General features: G+C 44.3%; 1 protein-coding gene across 2 annotated transcripts in view; it reads left to right on the top strand.

Moving 5' to 3' along the window:
- Positions 1-14,231, top strand: part of MAP3K14 (mitogen-activated protein kinase kinase kinase 14) — a 204,215-nt gene that overhangs the window by 95,064 nt on the left and 94,920 nt on the right. For both annotated transcript variants that reach the window (XM_069634217.1, XM_069634218.1), the window contains exons 2-3: positions 7,003-7,273; positions 8,607-8,679. In XM_069634217.1, coding sequence (XP_069490318.1) covers positions 7,027-7,273; positions 8,607-8,679 — 320 coding nt within the window. In that variant the 5' untranslated portion in view covers positions 7,003-7,026. The remainder of the gene's footprint in view (positions 1-7,002; positions 7,274-8,606; positions 8,680-14,231) is intronic.

Consider the following 14,231-nt stretch of genomic DNA (forward strand, 5'->3'; position numbering starts at 1 on the left):
GTGAGCGAGGAAGGCTGTGGAGAAGCTGGGAGCAGTGCAGAACCTCTTTGAAGCCGAACCGCTCAACCAAACAGCAGTCTTCACTCCGGGCCACAAGGGAAAGCTGGCAGGTGACTGCTGGATACAGGAGAGGTGTCCGCATACCCCGAACTAGAAGGCAGAGGAAGAGCCCACAATGCGCAAGCACCGTCAGAGACCCTGAGAAAGACTGGTGAGTCCACCCAAAGCCACTGGGGACCTCCGCGGCGTTCCGACAACAGAGCCAAAGAGTGATTTAATGGTACAATATTGCTAATGCAGAAAATATACAAAGGCAAAGTTTGTTAAAATGCAGTCAAGAGCAAAGTACAGACTCAACATCCAATCAGAAGAATATTTGATGCAGAAAATGCACAAAGGTAAAGTTTTGTTTAAATACAGCCAAGGCCAAATTTAAAGGCAAGATGAATTAAGTAGAATGTTTAAATGATGGCAAGTTCAAATATTAAAAGTGAATGTACAAATTCATGAAATGCCAAAGAAAAGAAGAAGACTTAGCAAATATATTTGAATAAAATATCACCACAAATGGATATACCAAGCACTACATGATATGCTATTGTGGAATATCAAGGAACTGTGACATATACCAGAAGTCATGGCAGGCTGAGTATACCAGGCAATTCAAGTTGTGTAAAGATTCCTGGCAGGAGAGTATATCAGGTAAACTGAGAATCCTAAAGAAAAGTCCTGGTAGGCGAATGCACCAGGCAGCTGAAGATTGTACAAAGATTCCTGACAGGAGAGTATATCAGGTAATCTACCAAGATACAAAAACTTTTTGTAAAATTTTATTACATAACGTTTTGCTTGAACAGAACTTTTTAGTTAAACAAGAACTTTGTGAGTCCATTAAAGACCCCAAGAAACTGTTAGCTAAAGAGACATTTTGCCATCATGTTTAAGAATCCAGGGCAAGGGAACCACCTTCTGTATCCAAGGGTATTTACCGTGGATTTTTTTTTTCATTTGAGTCATTCTGATACTTTTTGTTTAGAACACTTTTTCTAACATCAAGTAAAATACATCACCTTGCAGCTTTTGTTGTTTGTTTATAAGTGTGAGGGTCAAGATAGGTTGTCTTGGACATAAGGATGACTTGTCAGTTACTGACATCCTGACACAGACTGAAAATTAGTTTTAGTTTTTAGGTAGGGCAGTGCCTCTTTAAAAATAGGGCTAGAGACACGTTTTTCCAACCCATTTTTGTTTAGTTAAAATGTCTTTACTTAAGAACATAAAACCCTTGTGTCCGTCTCTCATTTTCCCTCACACCACAGACAAAGGTATAGCCAGAAACGAAATGTCCAGCAGTTGGGGGTAAAAAATGCATTAGTACCCCAATAATTACCATGTTTGGTACATTGGGCTAGTAATGCACTTAAACTCGATGCACCCCTGATGAAGCCAGAAGCTAAATTATATCTGCCACCAGCCTACTCCACAATACAATGATGGGGTGATGAAATTACCTTGCCACCACGACAGCACATCAAAAAAATGGTTGCAGTGGCAGGGGGGTTTCACTTGAAGTCCTCTGACCACAGAATTAGGGCCTGAGAGCTAGAAATACCAACAGGAAAAAAGCAACCTGTTAGGGTGTCATGCCTTCTTGGAAGACATGGGATCGATGGCGGCGTCTCTAGTTGCCACCATGTCTTTTCATAGATCCGACAGTTGCGGTCTAGTTTTTATTCAAGATGGCCGCCACCATGGATATACGATCACGCACACACACACAGCTGCGGTGCGTTGCACCTGGATTCCCTGTGCGTTATGCTGCTTGTATTCCGCAGTTTGCTTGCTCGCTAGCCCTTTCCTTTTTCGGAGGAGGGGGGTGGGTGGGTGGGTGGGTAGGTGCTTTTTTGCTTTGCTCAGTTTTCCCGAGTGTAATTTTTCTCTCGCTTTCTGTTCTGACTCATTTTTGCTCTGCTCGGTACCTCGGACCCTGTATTTCCTACTTTTTCTTACCTTTTCCTGTGCTCCTGCATGGCTATCTCCCGTTCTTGAGAATTCCATTTCCTGACATACCTTCTGTTCGCCCTGCTTCTCGCGCTCGCCCTGAGCGGCTTTCTTTGCATCTTTTTCTCTTCCCGGTTGGATTTGGCCAGTTTCTGCCTATTTCCGGACTTTATTATTGAGTTCTTTCTTCTATGATTCTGACTCCTGCTTGTTGCTGCTCATCTCAGAGATATCCTGCTACAATGACCGCTTCTTGAGCTATCTCCATCTTTGTGATTCAAGGCTTTCCTCTGCTCCATTGCCATTGGGCCAGTCCTCATTTGCTCACCGATCCACTGCTCAATCACATCAGATCAATCCTCCCTCTTGCTACGAACGAGTTTTCAGCCAGGAGGCTTTTCCCTGTATTTGGGGATAACTCCCAGGGAGAACACACTGTTGGGGTCTTGCCCAACCGACAGTATGGCATCCCGCGGAGAGAGACCTTACTTACATCAGAAGAAGGATAAGAAGAAGAAAGAACCCTGACAAAGAGTCTTCAATCCAAGGAAGAATGAACTAGAAGAGAGGACTAAGGAAGACTCAGGTGAGGAGGAAAGGAGGGAGGATTTTTCAGAGTTTGACATAGGGGCCCCATATAATGGGGCAGCAGATCCCCTACCACTAACAAATGGATTTCTGACCTAACAAAGCTTCTGAGGTATTCCCTGCAGAAAATCCTTTTGGAGAAAAATAGACTACCATCTGTACCAATCAGAGTTGTCAGAAGGAGGTGTTTAAAAACCCAAAACACACACGGGTGGCTGAGAGGAGTTCGGGTGAGGTCAAGTGGAGAGTGGGAAGACCAAGAGACCAGCCGGCAGAGAGTGGAACGTGAAAAGGCGTACTCAGGACATTGTGGCAGTCTTGGAAAACACTGCCTGAGAGAGTGGTACCAATCGAGTGAGTGAGTGAGTGAGTGAGTGATAGGGAAAGAGAGGGGGTGCAGGAGCAGAAAGGGAAGAAGAAGTCAGATAGTGAAAGGTCGTGTTACAGAGCAAGAGAGATAGCGAAGGAGTGAAGGAGAGACAGGCGTGGCAGGGGAATGGAGGTAGTAGGAGAGGTTGGAGAACAGGAAGAAGAAGGAGGAGGAGGGTGGAAGAGAGAACGGAGAGAGGGAGGTCTGTGAGAAGAACTGAAGGTGTAGGGAGAGGGAAGGGAGGAAGTAGAGCGAGAAGGCAGAGAAGAGAATGTGTAAGGGAGGGGGAGAGAGACAGAGGACCCTAGACGATCAGAAGTGGGAGGGGAGAGGGAGAAGAAACATAGGGCCTCATTACGAGGTGGGCGGTAAGGGATTACCGGTAAGGGCACCGGTACCGGTAATCCCTTACCACCTTATTATGAGTTCCCTTTGCGGGTCCTCCCTTAACGCCTGGCGTTAAGGACGGACCCGCAAAGGGACTTTGGTGCTAATAACGGTACCGCAATTTGCGGTGCCGTTATTAGCGCCTTCCCCATTCCCATTGAGCCCTATGGGGGCTCAAATGGGAATGGGGAAGGGCCCTGGTGAATGGGGAATTACCGCCCCGCCAACCTTGGAATGGGGCGGTAATAGCTCCATTCACCACGGCGGAGTCGGTAAGGATTTGGAGGCAGCCATGGCGCTAATAGCGCCATGGTTACCTCCAGACTCCTAATGAGGCCCATGGATATAGGAGACGAGAGAACGGAGAGAGCGAGAGAGAGAATAATTAATTAAAAGACATTACAGGAACATGCATTGTCAGGACATTAGAGTTAGGAACCCTTAGAAATACCCAGAGGAAGTTAGATCGTAAAGTCCTGGCCTTCAGGCCCTCCTTTGAGACTAGAATAGATGTAGACAGGAGGAGTTACTTGTCATTAGACTTTTCGTGTCTAGATTTCCTTGTGGGGAAGTAGGTTATAATAGGCACACCCTTAGTCTGGCCTTCCCAAGTCCTCCTAAAAAAACACCTGCAATTTATATTCTAGTCTGCACATTTTTAAAACGATCTAAAACAGTGTTTGTTATTTTTTGATTATCCATTTTCACTCTCATAACTAATGTGGGAAAATGTATCTCCAGCCGTATTCTCCATACCTGTAAATGAGGTAAGTACTGAAGTGGGAGGTATTTTTGCAGTGTTACTGAATGTGGGAATACTGCATGCCCCATTACTGCCATTGTGAGATTGGGTGATGGCTCTACTCACAAGCATGCACTTTTCATGCTCTGTGGGTTTCTAAACCCAGAATCGGGCGGAGTGGTAAAGGCAGTGTTTGGAAGTACTGTATGTTTTAACATTAGCGCCCCGCTCCTAATGATGGACTTCTGTATTTTATATTTCGGAGGCATCGGGAGGATAGAGTTGTGGGAGCTGTTTTCTGCTCAGGTGAAGGACCTCATCGTAGCCATGGCATCACATTTTGCTAATACAATACAGACGCTCTGTGCAGGTTTATAAAGTGTGCATGCTGCTTCTTCCAATCTAGAGAATACTTGAACTGAACAGTAGCTGGGATACAAGGTGAGGTTTCATTCCATACACGTGGTGTATCTGGAGCAGGGCTGGTGGGTCTGAGTCAGCCTTCTGGCTGGGATTCTTTCATCGCCAGGAGATAGTTTTACACTCTGTGATGTAGATTAAGTTACAGTGGGCGAGTGGCGGGAGAGAGCACATGGAGCGTTTTAATATAGACCCGGGATGTGTGCCAGGCCCGTGTCCGCAGCGCCGTTGCACATCCTTCGATTTCTTTTTCCTGTTAGTTTGACTGTGCTTATTGTTCCCACAGCTTTGCATACCTGCCAGGGTCTGGTGAGTCATGCTATAAAGTGTGACTTCCGAAGCCTTACAAGGTCTCATTCTCATTTTTTCCTTAACCCTTTGTCATCTGTGAAATACAACTGTATCATTGCATCCGTTAGCTATTGCCAGAATCAGCAGAACCTGTAGAAGTCTCTCGTTGGTGTCTCTGCGATGAAAAGTAATTAAAAATAAATGGCAGCACCGTCATATAGAGCAAACACAGCAGGTATTTGGCTATATCCATGACTACCCCCTCCTACCGCCGCCCCCCACCCCCCTTTAAAAACAAAGGTTAAAAAAGCCCTGATTGAAATAGTTAAGGTTGTGTGCAGGTTTGGGGGTTTGAAAATATCTGACCTGTAGTACATATACATGCATGTAATCCAGTTTTTGGTGGAAAACTGTTTTTTTTTTTTTTTGTCTTCTGTCACCCACTTAAAGGCAGATTTGACTGTCAGGCTCATCCATCTGCTACCCATTTTGCTCATCTAGTAAGGAATGATTACATTCTTCTAATTCCAATAGTGTGCCCCCTGCAAGCGAAATTGGGAAGAAACGCTTTATACTAGGAAAAAAGCTGTTCTGGGCTGTGACAAATTCCCATGCTAGAGGCTAGCAGATGGGACCGGGGTGATGGGTCTGGGGTGAACGTGGAGATGGGGCGCGCCACCTGCTACATGATGTCGGCCTCGGAGGGGTGTGCAGAGGATCCCCCGGAATCCCTAGTACATCCTTAGCTTCCGCTCTAGCTCTCCTAAATCTACTCGTGACCAATGTTGGCCAGACAGCAAGGTGGTTTCACTTTGTGATAAATCTAATTGAATGATAGGTAGAGATCGAACTGTTAGTTGAGAAGCAACCGCAGATATCATGTTCCCACGCAATACTTGTCTAGAGAATTGATTTATTGAGAAAAGCTAGCCTGCAACTCTCACTTGTGCAGAGATTGGCGGGCCAAGCGCCTGTAACTTTTCAGACCTATGCATGTCTCATAAACGGAATCATTACATTGATACAAGATAAAATAAATGTTGCCCCTTGGTGCGACAGTCACCGCAGTCCAGACACTGGTAACAAAATAGCGAAGTATCCGGAAACTGTCTCACCTGGTGGAACCACAGCCTGGCCCATCTGCCAATTAGTTGTTGGATATCAATTATAGCCCCACTTCGAATCGCACAGAACACATCCCAAGACCCTTTTCCCAAGTCTACACCCCACAGTAAATAAGTCAAGAGAATAGAAGTGTACATGAAGCCGGAGATAGTATGGGAGTCAGGAGTACAGTGAAAGAGATGGAGGAAAGCAGAGGATGGAACAGTGAGATCAGAGGAGGCAGAGTCAAGAGGAAACAAGAAGAGAAAGAGGCGTGAAGAAGCCTAGAGCGTGCTAGAGCAGTGAGGAGGAAACAAAAATATTAAACAAAGGAAGAAAGGGGAGAGTGGGCAAGGAGAGCAGCAAGGAGGTGGAAGTTAGGAGGAAGAAAGAATTAACCAAGAGGATCCCAAGGTAGAAGGAAAAACGAAGCTGGCTGGCCAATGGCTAAGAGCCTTGAAATGCTTCTAGAGTGGTGGGGGAGTATGCACAGGCTAGGCCTGGACAGCCTCAAGAAGAGGATTTAAGCTTGAGAACCAGATGGTCTCATACATCCATAAGAGTTTGATGCTTCATTCACAAACAGATAACGCAGTTCACCTGTGATGCTCGTGCCAGGTATTCCACAAAGCAGGGCGAACCATCAACCCTCAATGCAAGCACCATGAAAGAATTTACACAAGACTATGAACGATTTCCTTAACATTTAATCCACCAAAGTCTGTGAGTGACTTTTCCTGCCAGGGAAGCCGAATCCTTTAGGTGAGAGGGGGAAGGATTGAGAACCATTGTTCATAAAAGAAAAGATGGAAAAAAGCGTGGTAGGTTGGAGTTTTAATTTGTGTATCCCTCTATGGTTGTTTGCATTATACCACTTCAACTATATTCCTTGGCTTTTAGCTGTCCGTCGATCCCTCAGCCATGACGGCGTCTACTCATTCAAGCATTGAAGGGGTATTTGTGTTCTTTTTTTTATAAAAATATTCCATAACCAAAATGAATTTGCCCTAGCCAATGCACATCCTTATGCTGTTGGATATTCAGCCGCTTGGCTACAGTAGTACCTGTGAATGCTCAATGTGTTTTTTCTCTTTTACAGAACTGTATCTAGGGTGACTGAAAAATGGCTGTGCTTGGCTCGGAGTGCGAAGGGGCCCCTTACCCAAGCACAGGGCATCAAAAGGATCTCTCAATTGCCAAGGGTGCAAGCACTGTGGTCGGGAAGCAACAGAGCACGGCAGGCAAACTTGAGGAACAGAAGGCTTTTCAAGTGTCCTGGCCAAACCTCTATACTGTGATCTGCAAAGGAACAGCCAAAGAAGAAACAGAAGGAAATGCCACCAGCGTTTCTATCATCACCAGTCCAGAATGTAAGAGCCATACAAAGTATTGGACATTCATTTGGGGGGCAAGAAAATAGCAGGACACAGTGAGAAGATCATTTTAATATTATGCTTTTATTAAGCCTCTTCTCCACCTTGATTGGCCAGTGTTTCAGCACCATGATATTCATTATGAGGTGATGTTTAGATCGGCAAAAGGCCATTGCTCTACTGCTATTTTGTTTGTGTCATTTGGAAGTGGTTGAGACAATTGTGCTATCTATCATCCCTTTTTTGGGGGGGATTCATCATAAACTCGTTTGACTCGTATGATGGCAGTATTTTTAGCCATCGCCACCAGCTTGGAATCCATTTGACTAAGCGATCTCGGGATCCCAAGCAGTCCTACTTTGTGATAATGAAGCTCTGTTTGGATTGTTATGTGTGTGGTTGGGGGCTGCTAAGGGAATCATACAAAAATGTCGCCCTCATTTGTGCGCCTCCACAGTCACTGCGACTTTGGAGGCACACAAAATGAGGGTGACATTTACTGCGCCGAAGCAGAGCAGGAGTTGCGGGGTGTCCCCCGCTCTTCCTGGGCGCAGTAATGGAGATCAGGGGTTGCGGGGATGTCCCCCGCTTACCATTTCGGAAAGAGGGGGACACGTAAAGAACAAAGAAAAAAAAAAGCACCCTGCGGCGTCAGCTCCAACCCACGTTAGTGGGAAGAGATGACACCGCAGGGATCACAGATTGTGGGCGGCACACGCAGAAGTGTGCCGCCCTAATGGTAAGTGGGGTGGAGGGTTGGGAAGGGTAATGCAGGCCAGGGGAAGTGGGCACAGTGATCCATATGATCACTGCACTGCGCTGTAACTGCCGTCAGCATTTTTGGCATCGCAGTTACGGGCGGCGCAGTGATCGCATAGATCCGGCTACTAACGTCCGCTGATTGACCTCCATTCGATTTTTGGTTGTTTGCAGTGCATGTTCACCAGAGTCCGATTTAGGAGCAGGTGGCTGCATGGATCACGTTTTGGTGTGAAAAAAGATTTTGTAGGTCTTGGGGTCGTTTTCCTTCTTGGTAGTTTATTAACCATTTGGCTGTGTAGGCATTTGCTTGAATCAGCAGCAGAATCTTCCGTTAACATGCATTAGCATACTTTGTCAAAGACCTTTGTACTCTGTCTTGTTTAGTGCAACAAATAAAAAATAAAGTGTAGGGCCAGGGAGACACATTACTGGTGTCTCCCTCAAACCAACTGCCCTAGTTTTGTGAAATTGTGTGCTGTGTTTGGTGAAACTGTGACTTGTGCTGTCTTTTATAGGTTGTCGTTATCAGAAGCATGCAAAGTTTTCTTTAATATTCTCTTTTATACAGGTGAGAATAATCAGCAGATCTGCCCCAGCTCGTCTGAGAGGTTGCTTTACAGTACCGGCTCCAAACAATACAGGTAAAACCCTTGTCTTAAGCGATTGTCTACTTAGCTGAGGATCACTTTTACCACTTTGCCTCTTGAAGAGTCTAAATTCCGTAGTATTCTCAGCAAGGCTTGAGTTAAGGGTATGCCGGTCTGAAATGCTCTGTATAAGCCAGACCGTTCTATCAAAACAATAAATGGCATCATTGAATGTTGCATACATTCCATATTCTGCTCCCTGCTTCCATTTGCTCTGCTTTGATGTTTTTCTCCAGATAAGGGAACCTCTACACCACCTCAGCACAATGATATACTCTGTTACTGAGGAGGACGTCCTCTATTGACAAGTATGTGCTAATGCAGCAGCAGGAATCGGGGGACGTTGATGCACCCCAGTGGAGCATCAAGAAGTTCAGTTTTCCCCCAAGAGAAGAGGCTATGTGACTTCCTGTGATCACCTTACATGCACTTCAAAGAGAGGAAGCTTTAAAGAGAAAGAAGTAGGTAGAGACTGAGCCACAGAAGAGGAGAACAGAAAATCTTGACTGGGGTGGGGAGATTGGAAGTGGAAAAAGAAAATTAGATTAATACCCAAAAAGAGACTTAGAGGGAGGGGCATAAACCATAAGCTCAAATCCTTAACAGGACACATAAACAATTGAAAAAAGACAGCAAGGAAGGGGCACATGTTAGAGTCATGAAGGACACAAAGATAGAGCCATGAAGCCAGATATAAAGGCTTCACCATTCCAGAGAACGGAAACCTAGAGGCAAAAGATGACCCAAAGTGCAGCCATGAAGGTGGGTGCGCAGATATGGGCTTGAAAGGGGTACAAGGACATGACCATGAAAGAGCTACCTAGAATTAGGTAAGTGGACAGAGCATGATGAAGCTTTCATGATAGGAGATGGAAATTGTTCTATGAACAAGGAAAGTGAGACATCGGATTGTGGGATAGGATTTAAGATATATATATTTCTGGGTCTTGTGAATCTGCTCAGATTCACATGCTATGCCATAAACAGAAAAACAGTGATATTTGCGGAGTACTACACTTTGCATTGTTTTTGAATTTGAAAAGGGTGTCTACAGGGGGGTTCCTGTAACACAATCCCTGACGTAAGTGTACAGTTGTCCATGCTCCATCACGTGTTAATGTCCTCAGATTGTTTTTCTTTTCTGCCATTGGGTTGGAAGCAATCACACAGAGGTACTAATAAATAGATTTTCAGTATCGCCCGACACCCAGCAAAATACTTCACAAATTAGTTACCCATCTTCGGTGCCGATTGCTTCACACAACCAGAAAACATCTCAGCGAGGATCGATTCTGAAAAAGAAATGCCTTGACGCCATCGAGTTCAGGCTGAAAAGGCAAACAATAGGGGGAGAGTGGGGTGGATTTAGTTTAATACATTAAGAGGCATACTAGAATGCCTTTAATCCCACAATCCTACACTTTTATTGGCACCCACACTTGATTGTGGCCTAACAGAGATCACTCTTTTTAAATTTTGCCGCCCTATAACAGTAAATTCCCACGGGTAGACTCGCATCACACGTGCAATAGTTGTATCCAGAGGGATCATAAGGAGGAAAAGTGTGAGTCTTGTAAACACTTTAAGCTTAAAACATTCCAAGAGTGCCATACTAAGCACTGGGTCATTTATGTGATGCAATCGCAAAAGGAGCCACAGTCCCCCACCAAAGTGGAAGACTTACAAGCCAAGGAGGGTAGTATCAGCTTTGAAAGCGATGCAGAGGAGCCAAATACAGAGGAAACCAATATTTCCTCACAGCCTGTCCCCAGCTCCGAAGGGCGGGCTTTGAGTCTTGCTGTGGAGGCAGCACCTGACGGCATTAAGGCTGGCCATAAAATACAAACACCAGGATGCATGTCTAAAGTCGAGCATACACACTTCGGCTATTAAAACAAAATTGGTTGACGCGCCCACGAAATACATCCCTCATTCGATGCTGAAAAGCAAACACGAGTCATAACATGTGAAAACTGCGCACAAACAAATGTCTTAAGACTCACAAGGACAATAGAATTTGAAATCTTTGGCATCCAGCTCAAAATCTGCAAAAACAACGCTAAAGCATATTTCTACCCCTTCACACCTGGCAGGTATGGTAGAGAAAAACGCTTTATCAAAAGCAATGCAGAAAATAGGGTTAGCTAGTATGCAACATGTATATGTTACCACAATAGACACATGGACTAAACAAAAGTTTCAGGAAACCACGGCAAATTGACTTCCTTCATGGAATCTATTGAGAAACGCCCCATAAACTGAAAGCATGATATACCAGCATAGGGTGTTTGTCTAAAGAGACCAAAGTTACAAGAGACAGAAAGTTAGGTTGACCTTACACAACAAGATGAATACTCAGAGGGTTAGGTAACCATTTATGATCGGGACATCGACACATATGAGTACAGAGCAGCAAGCTATAGGCAAGGTGATAAGCGAGGGAAAACAGTCCTCAAATGCAGTCATAAAGAATGCCCTAGACGCAGCGAACATAGCTGGCAGACTAATTGCAGAAGCCACTGTTATTAAAAGCCATGCCTGGTTACAAGACTGAGGGTTTAAACCATAGACCCTATCAACACTACTAGACATGCCTGCCGAGGAAGCTAAGCTTTATGGCACTGCGGTAGACTAAACTTTAGAAAAATCCCAAAAAGAACACAAGACTATTAAAAGTCTATGACAATTATCTAACAGGCCTTACCAACAAATAGCTCACAAGAAAGAAAGAGTAAAACACCTTCTAGACATAAGATCAGCAAACAAATATGATGAATATAGTTCAAGTGGTCAGACCTCAAAAATTCAGAATGGCCACACTGCAGGGGGTTTCCTCTTCTCAAAAAGGGGATTAAAGGCAAAATTGGATATGAAACAGGCATAATTTCATATTTCAATGTTCCCAGGCCGACTAAAATATGTGTTTCGAAACAGATCGAAGATTTCCAACTCAAGGTTCTTCCTTTTGGAATTGCCTTTGAACCTTGTGTATTTACCAAGGTGCTCACAGTGGTAGCTGCCCGCCTCTGTCGCAAGGGAATCCCAGTGTATTCCTATATAGACGACTGTCTCCTACACAAACTGGGATTTTTCAATAAATGAAAAGAAATCAAGCCTTAAAGATGTTCTTGGGAGCTATTTTAGACACAAATTGGGCCATCGCTTACCCATCGCAAGAAAGGTACAAGCACTACTGGCACAAATCAAAGGTTATTCTGCCAGCCTTCAGTTAAGTCAGAAAGGTCATGAAACTGGTGGGCATGATGGCATCCTGCCTCTACATAATCCTTCATGCACGACTCTATATATTCCTGTTGCAACAATGCTAGCAGTCCAGTGGTCTCAAGCAAATGACGAGTGGGGCGATCAAATAGTCGTGTCTCAAAAAATAGTACTGGCACTCGTTAAAAGAGAATATGTTCAGAGGACAGGAATTTATCAACAAACCTTTTCAAACAACTATCCAACAGACGCATCCATGACAGTTTGGGGGCCGTATTGCCAGCAGCTCAACACAAGGAAGGTGCTACAAGCCAAAAACTCATAAACGCTGTAGAGCTTCTAGTGATGGCAATGGCACTACACTCTTTTCAGGCAAACCTAATAAAAAAGTGTTCTCATCAATGCAGACGAATATGTCCGTCAAGTTTGACATCAACCAAAAAGGGGGGACGCTAGAGTTATCCATGTTCGCACAGAGAATTTGTAAGTGGTTCTCAGAACCCAGATTCTATTAGAAGCTCAATATGTTCCAGGGTACACAACTTGCTAGCAGACAGCTTAAGCAAGCAGAGAGTACAAGAACACGAGTGGGAACACATCTTTGCACAGTGGGGGCAATCAGAGGGAGATCTCTTTGCAACTGCAGTGAATACCAAATACCAAAACTTTGCATCCAGATACCCACAAAAGGGGTCACTAGGCAATGCACTCTGGAGGAGCTGGTTAGGGATATGTGCTAATGCTTCCCACCTCCCAAACACCTCTGTTAACAAAGCTGGTTTACAAGTTGCATCAGGAACATGCAACAATTATACTAATTGCCCCAATGTGGGCGAGTCAGCCATGTTACTGCCATCTGCTAAAAGTTTCACGGTGTTTGCCACACATGCTGTCAACAACTGTAGACCTGTTGACACAACCGTCTCAACAGATCACACACCCAACACCCATGCAACAAACTTAGCAGCTTGGCTTCTGAAGTGCAATACTTTGGCTGCTTCAATCTATCTGCAAGGTTTATGGAAATACTAAAGGAGGCACGTAAACCCAACACCAAACGTTGTTTGAATAAATGAAAAAGGTTTGTCATTTGGTGTTTAGAAAATAGTATCAGTGCCATTGATTGGACTCCAACAAACATACTAACTTACCTCCTTTCTCTACTAGATTCAGGCCTAGTATTTAATTAACTGAATATCCACTTAGCTGCTTTATTAGCATACATTACATCCCAACACAAAATTTCTTGTTTGAAAATTGCAGCTGTGAAGGCTTTTATGGAAGGGGTTAAACGTATTTACGTGCCAAACGCACATCCATGACTAGGATGGGATCTTAACATTGTGGTAAGCAAACTCATGGGTCCACCTTTTGAACCTATAAATAAAGCTTCTATAAAGGACCAGACTTATTAGGTGGCTTTTCTAGTTGCAATCACATCCATACAAAGGATAAGTGAATTACAGGCATTAGCCGTGCCAGAACCTTAGTGTCCATACTCAAAAGTCAAGTGGTGTTAAGAATTCATCCCAGGTTTTCACCAAATGACATATCTAAATATCATGTCAATTAGTCATTAAAACTTCCAGCTTTCTTCCAGAGCCCTCAAAGCAGGGGGAAAGAGCACTTCAAACACTTGATGTGCGAAGAGCATTACTGTACTAACGCAACAAAGCACATCAAACACTGATCAATTATTTCTTTCAGTGGCAACAAGAAGGGAAGGAGATCTAGACACTAAAGCAAACATTGCTAGATGGATCGTCAAATGTATAGAACTGTGTTACATAGTTTCCAAAAAGTCACTTCCCCGCAACAAACATAAGGCACATTTAACACATAGTACAAGTGCTACTCTCACTTTCCTAGCAAATATTATACTGGAAGCAATCTGTAAGGCAACAAACTGGAGTTAAGTGCACACATTCACACAGCACTACTGTGCCGATACTCAGGCACGATTAGATTCACAAGTGGTATGAGCAGTGTTAAGGCATTTATTTGCAACTGTACCCTCGGCTCTCCCACCACGTTCTTCAAGTACTGCTTGCTAATCTATTCATCACATGTGACTTTATGTAGATTCAGAAGCCCCAGAAGAAAACTATTACTTACCATGTAATCGTTTTCTGTGGCTCGTATCTGCTAAGAGTCACATGCTCCCACCCATCCTCCTCGCAAGAAAGCAAAGGGCACAGTATTTAAAAAAAAAAAGGAACAGGGTACTCTGGCTCACATCCCCCACGACAGAAAAACAACGTTCTTAGGACATTCATGCATGAAGGAGCATGGGTAACTGTTCACATTGGTCAGGGAAAGTGTTA

Source organism: Ambystoma mexicanum, chromosome 13 (genome assembly GCF_040938575.1).
Source record: "Ambystoma mexicanum isolate Mex_15411 chromosome 13, UKY_AmexF1_1, whole genome shotgun sequence".
Lineage (NCBI taxonomy): Eukaryota > Metazoa > Chordata > Amphibia > Caudata > Ambystomatidae > Ambystoma > Ambystoma mexicanum.